Source organism: Schistocerca piceifrons, chromosome 1 (genome assembly GCF_021461385.2).
Source record: "Schistocerca piceifrons isolate TAMUIC-IGC-003096 chromosome 1, iqSchPice1.1, whole genome shotgun sequence".
NCBI classification, from domain to species: Eukaryota; Metazoa; Arthropoda; class Insecta; order Orthoptera; family Acrididae; genus Schistocerca; species Schistocerca piceifrons.
This window is the reverse complement of record NC_060138.1, coordinates 509,675,495-509,687,657: the sequence shown is the minus strand read 5'-3', so window position 1 is coordinate 509,687,657 and position 12,163 is coordinate 509,675,495. Positions and strand designations below refer to the sequence as shown.

General features: G+C 42.5%; 1 protein-coding gene across 2 annotated transcripts in view; it reads right to left on the bottom strand.

Annotated features, from left to right (window-relative positions):
* LOC124796652 (nardilysin-like) overlaps window positions 1-12,163 on the bottom strand; it is a 381,435-nt gene that overhangs the window by 127,032 nt on the left and 242,240 nt on the right. The window contains exon 14 of one of the 2 annotated variants that reach the window (XM_047260712.1): window positions 11,608-11,744. In XM_047260712.1, the coding sequence (XP_047116668.1) occupies window positions 11,608-11,744 (137 nt within the window). The remainder of the gene's footprint in view (window positions 1-11,607; window positions 11,745-12,163) is intronic. The other variant, XM_047260713.1, reaches the window with a different exon arrangement.

Sequence of the window (12,163 nt, the reverse complement as noted above, 5' to 3'; positions counted from 1 at the left end):
CAAATAACCACTAACTTTTGCCTGTCAACATCTGCGTGTTCTTTTTTGAACTAAGAGTGCAACAACTCTGTCTCCTCAGAATATTCTGAGTTTGGTTTTTAAACCACAGACAGTATTTTCCATTCTTCATCCGCTAACTTGGCACATACATCTCATAGAGCAGTTTTCAACCAGTTTAGACTTTGCCTGTAATTCCTCTACAACCATCATACTGGAACTAAATTACGTACATTCACTGTCTAAGTGGTATGCTAACAACTGCTTATATGCTTCTTCTAGCCAAGTCCGTAGCTCGTGGTCTAGTGGCTAGTGTTGCTACCTCTGGATCACGGGATCCCAGGTTCAATTCCCGCCTGGGTTGGGGATTTTCTCTGCCTAGGGGCTGGGTGTTTCTGTTGTCCTCATCATTCTATCATCATTCATGAAGGTGGCTAGATTGGAGTTTGTATAGATTGGGAATGTGTACAAGCACTGATGACCGCACTGTGGAGTGCCTCACAAATCAAACGTTATCATCATCATCATCATCATCTTCATCTTCGAGCATAAATATTCTCCTGGCCTTCTTGATAGATTTATTAACTTTAATAACCATTGTCACTATGATGACATCATGAGCACTAATCCCTGTCTCTATACTGACACTGTCAATAAGGTCAGGCCAGAATGTAAATACAAGGTCTATAATATTTCCATTGCAAGTTGGTTGGCTAACAAGTTGTTCCAGGTTGTTTTTCGGAAACATGTTCAATAGTACCTCAGAAGACAGTTTACTCGTACCTGCAGTGAATCCATAGACATCCCGGTCTATACACTTAACAGCTTCAGCTTAGGTTAAAGCTGCATCAAACTAATACTGGTTATTTCTGTATTTGGACTAGAGACTTTCCTTGAATGATCCTATAACTGTTACGGAGAAAGAAATGACTGGTACAAATGTCCAATAATTGACCTAAGTTCACCTATGCTGCTACTCGTGTTCAGACATTTTCACAGTCGGACACAAATTTGACCTCAATAGACACAACATTTATGTCAACAGCAGTGAACACTCCTCCTCATATGGCATCTAATCTGTCTTTTCTACATACTTGTCATGCCTTGTTTCTTTTTTCAAGGGCTTCTATTTCATGTTTTAGCCAGATTTAGGTCCTGAGAATAATCTGAGCATGACTACCATATTTACTCGAATCTAAGCCGCACCTTAAAAATGAGACTAGAAATCAAGGGGAAAAAATTTCCCGAATCTAAGCCGCACCTGACATTTGAACCTTGAAATTCAAGGGGAAAGTTTTAGACCGCACCTCCAAATCGAAACAAAGTTGGTCCATTGTAACATGAGACTTATACGGGTACCCTTCCTTTTTCACGAACTTCGTCTGGTTAGAATCGATTGCTTATTTTGCTTTGATCTGATAAATGTCGTTCTCTTTGTTGTAGGTATTTACGTCACACTAAGCTGAAAATACATTATTGTACTGTGTCTTGTATTGTTTGTTGCATTCTGATAATGAGTGTTTCCTACCTGTCGCCGCTCGCGGCATGGCTTGCTTTTGTGCATGCTACCGCCGCTTACAATAAAAAAAGAGGAATTGTCTCATTAGCGAAACAATGGCAAGAGACTGCTATTTGTTGTTACTTACACTGCTGCTTTCTTTGATAATGATCAACAAGAACCAAACAATAGACTGCATACAATAGAAGATGTTCTGAACGACAGTTTAGCGATAATTTGTCTTTGTTTAAAAATCTTTGCAGACGCCTCTTTAGTACATTAAATTCTGCACAGAAATTAGAGTCATCTTAGATTGAAAAATCTAGTCAGTTACCGTGCTTCATTTCTGACTGTATCACTATTCAGCATAAGAATAATATGATTATAAACATGACATGATATGTATATTTTTCCGCGTTTGCTGTTGTCACACTAGTTTCATAGTTTGAATATAATAGAGGGAAACATTCCACGTGGGAAAAATATATCTAAAAACAGATGATGTGACTTACCGAACGAAAGTGCTGGCAGGTCCTTGACATTGACCTACACCTGTCGAATGGCCAGCTTCACATGTCTGTCCACATCAAACCCACCAACAAGCAACAGTACCTCCATTATGACAGCTGCCACCCATTCCACATCAAACGGTCTCTTCCCTACAGCCTAGGTCTTCGTGGCAAACGAATCTGCTCCAGTCCAGAATCCCTGAACCATTACACCAACAGCCTGAAAACAGCTTTCGCATCCCGCAACTACCCTCCCGACCTGGTACAGAAGCAAATAACCAGAGCCACTTCCTCATCTCCTCAAACCCAGAACCTCCCACAGAAGAACCCCAAAAGTGCCCCACTTGTGACAGGATACTTTCCAGGACTGGATCAGGCTCTGAATGTGGCTCTCCAGCAGGGATACGACTTCCTCAAATCCTGCCCTGAAATGAGATCCATCCTTCATGAAATCCTCCCCACTCCACCAAGAGTGTCTTTCCGCCGTCCACCTAACCTTCGTAACCTCTTAGTTCATCCCTATGAAATCCCCAAACCACCTTCCCTACCCTCTGGCTCCTACCCTTGTAACCGCCCCCGGTGTAAAACCTGTCCAATGCACCCTCCCACCACCACCTACTCCAGTCCTGTAACCCGGAAGGTGTACACGATCAAAGGCAGAGCCACGTGTGAAAGCACCCACGTGATTTACCAACTGACCTGCCTACATTGTGAAGCTTTCTATGTGGGAATGACCAGCAACAAACTGTCCATTCGCATGAATGGACACAGGCAGACAGTGTTTGTTGGTAATGAGGATCACCCTGTGGCTAAACATGCCTTGGTGCACGGCCAGCACATCTTGACACAGTGTTACACCATCCGGGTTATCTGGATACTTCCCACTAACACCAACCTGTCAGAACTCCGGAGATGGGAACTTGCCCTTCAGTATATCCTCTCTTCTCGTTATCCGCCAGGCCTCAGTCTCCGCTAATTTCAATTTGCCGCCGCTCATACCTCACCTGTCTTTCAACAACATCTTTGCCTCTGTACTTCCACCTCGACTGACATCTCTGCCCAAACTCTTTGCCTTTACAAATGTCTGCTTGTGTCTGTGTATCTGCGGATGGATGTGTGTGTGTGTGTGTGTGTGTGTGTGCGTGTGTGTGTGTGTGTGCGGAAGTGTATACCTGTCCTTTTTTCCCCCTAAGGTAAGTCTTTCCGCTCCCGGGATTGGAATGACTCTTTACCCTCTCCCTTAAAACCCGCATCCTTTTGTCTTTCCCTCTCCTTCCCTCTTTCCTGATGAAGCAACAGTTTGTTGCGAAAGCTTGAATTTCGTGTGTATGTTTGTGTTTGTTTGTGTGTCTATCGACCTGCCAGCACGTTCGTTCGGTAAGTCACATCATCTGTGTTTTTAGATATAGTTTCATAGTTTATTAGGCAGACAGGATTTAAATGAGATAGCAGCAAACACAAAAGAATACATGGCATAATGTTTACATTCATATTATTCTTATGGTGAAGAGAATACTGCATGCGATTTATGATTCATAATAGTTCCTATTAGCAACCATCTCTTGTCACAGGTAGGAAAAAATTCAAAACTTAGAGACGGCTTTATTGACATACATCCCAAACAGTCTTGCCAGTCGGATTTTCATAGTAGATTTTTAGTGATGACTTCAAATGCAGAGTGTGTTGTTGTTGTTGTTGTTGTTGTTGTCTTCAGTCCGTAGACTGGTTTGATGCAGCTCTCCACGCTTTTCTATCCTGTGCAATGCAGAGCAGCAACACTTATAACATAAGAATGAAAATAACTTAGAAATTAAACGCTGAAATTGAAAATGAAATTTAAAACAAAATTTTATTAGGTTTGTAATACATCTTATATGAAATGTTTAAAATATCAGTCATGATTCTGAATCACTATCACTCAATTCTTTGTTGCTCATTTCTTCATACAGAGCATCATCCTTCGTACCATCTAGTGCATCGGATATCGAACATTTTTTAAATGCTTGTTGCACAGTCTGATTTGTAACACACTTCCATGCATCATAAATCCAATGGCACACTTGCGACAACCTTGCGCATTTTACACGTCCTGTTGGTGTCAGATGTCTGTTGCTTTTGGAAAGCCAGTCTACATGCGTTTAAACTTGTCCTTAGATTGTTTATTCAAACAAACATCAAATGGTTGCAGAATTGGCGTCATCCCGCCTGGAATTACTGCCAAATCCGTTTTGCTTTCCTCTAATTTTAGTTTTACTGCAGGTGTTGTATGGCCTGCGTAACCCAATCCATTCCAGCACCATGTCCTCCGAAAACCACCCAGTTTCGTTTGCTCGTACAATTACAGGTTTTGGAAACACTTCTGATTTCGGTAAAGTCTTTCGCTTGAAAACTATGAATGGGGGTAATTTATGTCAGTCTGCTGTGCAAGCGCCGGCCGGAGTGGCCGAGCGGTTCTAGGCGCTACAGTCTGGAGCTGCGCGACTGCAATGGTCGCAGGTTCGAATCCTGCCTCGAGCATGGATGTGTGTGATGTCCTTAGGTTGGTTAGGTTTAAGTAGTTCTAAGTTCTAGGGGACTGATGACCTCAGAAGTTAAGTCCCATAGTACTCAGAGCCATTTTTTTGCTGTGCAAGCAAGCATGACGGACATCCGCTGTTTTTCACCCCCTGATTTAAGAACTTCTTATGTCTTTCTTTCCTTTGGTGTCAACCGTATAATTTGATGGCATGTCAAAATATACAGGAGTCTGGTCAGCATTTCCTATCTGACCAAGAAGGTATTGCTTTTCTGTGCGCCGCCTAATTATGAAGCTCTGAAATTCCAAAAGTTTTTCTTCATAATATTTTGGCAGCTTCTGTGCAACTGAAGTACGCCTCCGAAGTGAAAAACCCCAGCGCTTCATAAACAGATCAATCCAATTTTCGGTTTTTTGCTCTCTAGCAATTTCAGGTGCCTTAATTTTTAAAATTTCGGCGTTCACAGGCAAGAATTTCTGACGCTGCTACTTAACAAATTCATTTAACATCACTTCTAGTGCACGATATCGGCCACACTTTGGCCCACTAAATGCTTTCCTGCTACAAGAACATTAAAATAATTCGTCTCTCTGCAGTTGCCATCGCCTGACGTTTTCTCATTAGTCCCGTATCACAGACCTGCAGCACGATTAGAACTTTGTTCCACAAAAGAAATAACTCCCCTCTTGAATTTGGTACTATAATGAAAGCGCTTCATTATGGTTCACTAACACCAACAAGCACTTCACAGAATTCCATGAAGCAATAGGTGCCCCTACGTGAAATCTTAATGAGCCTCAGTGTATCAACTCGTGCAACAATCCTACAGCCTTGTGCATTGTTGATATTTTTGTGTAAAGAAATTTAATTTTTTTGCTACGAGTATTTGAAAGGCTGCTACATTCGAAGATGAACAATACGGAATTTCTATTTACTTCGTTGGATAACGTATGAAAAAGCAGTGTTCGAAACTCGGTGAGGAAAAAAAAGCTAGTCTTCTACCTTTTTTTAAACTTATTTACTGACGCAAAGGTTTTGGCGCCAGTATTTATCTTTGTGCCTGCAAAGCATGCCTGTGTAGTGCTACATAAGTTGATTGTGGCGGCACCTACCAACATTTTTCAGAACTTCCGCTTACTTTGCACTCCATTCAAAGCCGCAGGCGATTTTTTGAATTACAAAAACCGGAAAAAAAGTGTGGCTTAGATTAGAGTAAATACAGTACTTTCCTGGAGGGACTAAGTTCAGGAATTCTGTCACAGACCTGATGGTCGCAGAAAGCCACTGATTGACACCCTCTATTCAGCTCCAAACCAAAGGACCCCAATCAGTTCTGGGTATGATGCTTCAAACTGTGAGCTCTGCTTGCACCCCACAAGCGACATCAGCAGTCTTCAGCACTTCCCCCGCCAGCCTCCTGTAAGAACTGCTGATGGCCTCAGAACCCAAGCAATAATACGCATCATTGTTGCCAACATGAGCAACAGCTAGTAGACTTTTGCCCTCTGCTCGCTGCACCCTCGATTGCCACAGGCAGGGCCTCCTCCACACGTCTGATATGCCCTACCCCCAGCAGACACACCAAGTGCATACTGAAAGTCATTCCAGCTCCAGATGCTATTTCCCTAAGAGCTTCCATAACGCACCTAACACATGAGCTCCCGATAGCTAACAAATCTCTCCTCCCATGTGCCTGATCGAACTCTGTTGAAATAGTGGCCACCAGTGCATTCACAAAGTAGATAGTAACAACCTGCCATTTACCCTGCAGTGAATGCAGATTCCCTGAGTTGAGTGCACTACAAGATGCCTCAAGAGTAGAGTCCAAGGGTGAGACAAGTGACACCTGAGGTGTCTCATGCGATGTGCCACTTTCTCTGCTGATGTTATATTCTGAGGCAGAAACCTGCAGATGGCTGACCAGGGTTATTAATATCTTCGGTTATTTGCAAATTGTGGCCAGCTCGACCGGTGCTCACATACAGCATGCACACACCCTATCCACCCTACTACTACTAACTTACGAATTAAACTGTGAAAACAAACAGAAAAAGTTAAACATGAGACTTGCTAATCTCCTGGTCCTTCACCATTGAGCTGATCAATGGTTACTACCAATCCAAAATAAACAAACAAATGACTATTGCATGACAGACTGCGCGAATGTACACAATACCGTTACTAAAATGCAATACATGTCTCAAATACACCCATCAAAAAAAGTTTTGCAACACCCTGGTTCATGAAGAAAGTATGGTGACTGTGGATATTGTATCACAGACACGGTCCCTTTTACTGTTCAGATATGTCACTAAACCCACCCAAAGATGTAAACAACCATACATGAGCAGCACCTATTAGACAGAGGGTGTCCGACAGCCCATCAGTTCCAGTTATTCCACGAGGAAGGAGGTACACAGCCCTTGTGTCTGTAGTTCAACCCTGCCTAGACAGTCAATAACACGGTTCGATCGCGTTACTTTGTGCCAGGAAGGGCTCTAAACAAGGGAAGAGCCCAGGCGTCTCAGGGTAAAGTACGGTGACTATGGCTATTGTATCACAGACAGAGTCCCTTTGACTGTTCAGATATGTCACTAAATCCACCCAAAGATGTAAACAAACTTGCATGAGCAGCACCTATTAGACAGAGGGTGTCCGACAGCTGATCAGTTCCAGTTATTCCACGAGAAAGGAGGTACACGGCTCGTGTGTCTGTGGTTCAACCATGCCTAGACAGTCAATAACACGGTTAGGTCATGTTACTTTGTGCCAGGAAGGGATCTTAACAAAGGGAAGAGCCCAGGCATCTCAGAGTAAACCAAAGCGATGTTGTTCGGTCATGGAGGAGATACAGAGAGACATGCCTTGTTCAAGCCGCCCAAGGGCTACTACTGCAGTGGATGACCATTGCATACGGATTATGGCTCGTAGGAACCCTGAGAGAAATGCCACCATGTTGAATAATGCTTTTTTTGCAGCCACAGGACATTGTGTTACGACTCAAACTGTGCGCAATAAGCGGCATGATGCACAACTTCACTCCCGATGTATATGGTGAGATCCATATTTGCAACCACGACAACATGCAGCGCAGTACAGATGGGCCCAACAACATGCCAAATGGATTGCTCAGGATTGGCATCACATTCTCTTCACCGATGAGTGTCACATATGCCTTCAACCAAACAATCATTGGAGATGTGTTTGGAGGCAAACCGGCCAGGCTAAATGCCTTAGACACACTGTCCAGCAAGTGCAGCAAGGTGGAGGTTCCCTGCTGTTTTGGAGTGGCATTACGTGGGGCCTACGTACGCCGCTGGTGGTCATGGAATGCACCGTAATGGCTGTACAATATGCGAATGCCATCCTCCGACCCATAGTGCAACCATATTGGCAGCATATTGGCAAGGCATTTGTCTTCATGAATAACAATTCACGGCCCCATTGTGCACATCTTGTGAATGACTTCCTTCAGGATAATGACATCGCTCAACTAGAGCAGCTACCATGTTCTCCAGACATGAATCCTATTGACCATGCCTGAGATAGATTGAAAAGGGCTGTTTATAGACAATGGGACCTACCAACCACTCTGAGGAATCTACGCCGAATTGCCGTTGAGGAGTGGGGCAATCTGGACCAACACTGCCTTGACAAACTTGTGGATAGTATGCCACAACAAATACAGGCATGCATCAATGCAACTGGGTATTAGAGGTACCAGTGTGTACAGCAATCTGGACCACCACCTCTGAAGGTCTCGCTGTATGGTGGTACAACAAGCAATGTGTGGTTTTCATGAGCAATAAAAAGGGCAGGTGTGATGTTTATGTTTATCTCTATTACAATTTTTCTGACACTGGACTCACATTCGGGAGGATGACGGTTCAAACCCACGTCTGGCCATCCCAATTTAGGTTTTGCGTGATTTTCCTAAATCACTTCAGGCAAATTTCGGGATGGTTCCTTTGAAAGGGCACAGCCGATTTCCTTATCCATCCTTCCCTAATCCGAGCTTGTTCTCTGTCTCTAATGACCTCATTGCTGATGGGGCGTTAAACACTAATCTCCTCCTCCTCCAATTTTCTGTACAGGTTCCGAACCTCTCGGAACCAAGATGATGCAAAACTTTTTTTGACATGTTTACAAAAATACGCAATGAATTTAAGAATTAAACTATACAAGTACACAACAACTTGCAAATAATTTAAGGCTTTAACTATAACAAAAAAGCTAAATATCTGACTTGCTAGTCTCCAAGTGCTTCAATAACGAAGGTTAGGATACAGAAAGGAATCATTCCAACATGCTAGTGAACAGATTTTGGCACCCACTACCAGAGCTGTACTGGCCAATTTGAGTTGTATTGACAGGTTTTCCACATTCTATCAAAAGCCATCTCAGGGTATACTTTATCCAAACAAACCAAAAAATGTAGCTTTCAAAACACATTAATAAATTATACCAGTGAACTTTAAAAAATAGAAAACATCACTCTGACCTAGCCAGGCACAACTCAATGTACATCCTCAGAGCTTTAGAGTTTGGAAAGTAGAAGAGAGGTACTGGCAGGACTGTAACTGTGAGGGCAGGTCAAGAGTTGTGCCGGTAAGGGCATACGCACAGAATCCAGATGTTCTGCCAAGTTGTTTTCAGTTTATGAACTATATTTCAGCAACCAGTCTACATGTCTTCACGTTCTGTGAGTATACATGACAGCAAAGCTCATGGTACCTTAAGAAGAATGCTGGGTCGATCATCAAAATATTGTGCATAAAATGGAAAGAACAATTCAGTAGGATACCTTGTTGCACACCATTAATCAATCACACTGTGAAAACCTGATGTATGTGGCGTTGCCTGCAAAAGGTGATGTTTTGCATTTCAGTCCCAGTCCAGCAGAGTTTTAACATGCCAATAAGTTTTAGTGCCATTTTTGTGGGTTATTTTTCTTAGTAACCAACAAAACTTCCTCAATACACTGTTTTGGCATAATATTAACAGTAAACGAGCAAAAATATTTAATGTGAACATTTTTCTACCTTGATTTCCCTACTCACTGGTTACGCTGGGTTTAATCCTATGGGCATGCAATTTCAGATAAAAAGGTGGCATCAATATTCTTACTGATAATATACGAGGGCAGTTCAATAAGTAATGCAACACATTTTTTTTCTCGGCCAATTTTGGTTGAAAAAACCGGAAATTTCTTGTGGAATATTTTCAAACATTCCCGCTTCGTCTCGTATAGTTTCATTGACTTCCGACAGGTGGCAGCGCTGTACGGAGCTGTTAAAATGGCGTCTGTAACGGATGTGCGTTGCAAACAATGGGCAGTGATCGAGTTTCTTTTGGCGGAAAACCAGGGCATCTCAGATATTCATAGACGCTTGCAGAATGTCTACGATGATCTGGCAGTGGACAAAAGCACGGTGAGTCGTTGGGCAAAGCGTGTGTCATCATCGCCGCAAGGTCAAGCAAGACTGTCTGATCTCCCGCGTGCGGGCCGGCCGTGCACAGCTGTGGCTCCTGCAATGGCGGAGCGTGCGAAAACACTCGTTCGAGATGATCGACGGATCACTATCAAACAACTCAGTGCTCAACTTGACATCTCTGTTGGTAGTGCTGTCACAATTGTTCACCAGTTGGGATATTCAAAGGTTTGTTCCCGCTGGGTCCCTCGTTGTCTAACCGAACACCATAAAGAGCAAAGGAGAACCATCTGTGCGGAATTGCTTGCTCGTCATGTGGCTGAGGGTGACAATTTCTTCTCAAAGATTGTTACAGGCGATGAAACATGGGTTCATCACTTCGAACCTGAAACAAAACGGCAATCAATGGAGTGGCGCCATACCCACTCCCCTACCAAGAAAAAGTTTAAAGCCATACCCTCAGCCGGTAAAGTCATGGTTACAGTCTTCTGGGACGCTGAAGGGGTTATTCTGTTCGATGTCCTTCCCCATGATCAAACGATCAACTCTGAAGTGTATTGTGCTACTCTTCAGAAATTGAAGAAACGACTTCAGCATGTTCGTAGGCACAAAAATCTGAACGAACTTCTCCTTCTTCATGACAACGCAAGACCTCACACAAGTCTTCGCACCCGAGAGGAGCTCACAAAACTTCAGTGGACTGTTCTTCCTCATGCACCCTACAGCCCTGATCTCGCACCGTCGGATTTCCATATGTTTGGCCCAATGAAGGACGTAATCCGTGGGAGGCACTACACGGATGAAGAAGAAGTTATTGATGCAGTACGACGTTGGCTCCGACATCGACCAGTGGAATGGTACCGTGCAGGCATACAGGCCCTCATTTCAAGGTGGCATAAGGCCGTAGCATTGAATGGAGATTACGTTGAAAAATAGTGTTGTGTAGCTAAAAGATTGGGGAATAACCTGGTGTATTTCAATGCTGAATAAAACAACCCCTGTTTCAGAAAAAAAATGTGTTGCATTACTTATTCAACTGCCCTCGTAAAAAGAAGTACTTTGCATGTACTAATTAAGTATGCTTATCTTTTAGGTATCAATCTTTTAGGTATCAATCTACCTACGAAAAGTTCTTAGTTTAAACTATCACCTTTTTGGCATACAATACATTTTGTGTATTTGCAGTTGAATTTATTTCTGAGGTAAGACATATTACCAAATTCACTGAATCACTTGCATAAAAAATATAAATTTTTATAACATTTCTTCCACTTGGATAAATTTCTACGGATGCCCATCCACTGTGCCATACTAATATTCACTGTATCACATTATCCTCAACTTGCAACAAATAATATAATATATGTGTACAGGATAGCTTCATAGACTACATTAATTTGAGATTTATCAACACAAATCACTTGTCTACTATTACTGAACGGAAACTATAAAAAAATATGAATGATGAGGTAGCATACTCATTTAAGAGGAGAGATTTTGGGTTTCCAGTGTGCCATAAATTCAACATCAATGACGGCAATGCCATAAAAGAAAAACATGTACACTGTTATAACTGCAGAAGTGGCAGCTTTTCAAACCGAGACTAAGACTTTTTTTTTTTTTTTTTAAATTGAAAATAAAAGTAATCTACTTACCTGTTCAATGCAGAAGGCTTGACAAATTCATTAAAGTATGCTTTCTTCAGTTCTTCCAGCATGGTGTCACAAACTGATTCATTCAGCATATCCTCATATGATGCGAGATTGCGCGCAATCAGTTCCAATATTAGCTGCTTTCACAGAAGTATATATATACAAGTTGTTAAAATTTTACAGACACTAAATGTTTGAAGCAACACTTCTACAATTTATTACACATTTATAGCAACATACAGTGTAAACTGAGTCATCATTCATAAATACATCTAGTTCTTTGGAATATGACTGCAGCAAGATGAGACAAAGCAAAAAGATTTGCAATTAATCAGTTCCGGATCTGTCCACATTTTGAATCATAATTCCCACTGTACTGTAATTGCAGCAAATGCCCACAGGTCACTACAGGTGTGTGTGTGTGTGTGTGTGTGTGTGGGGGGGGGGGGGGGGGGGAGCACTCGCAGGCATATGGGAGGAGGCAAAGGAAGCATCGGAGGCAGACCATAGCAAAGATGGTATTGACTGGAACATTGTATGTCTTTAAATCTGCCAAACA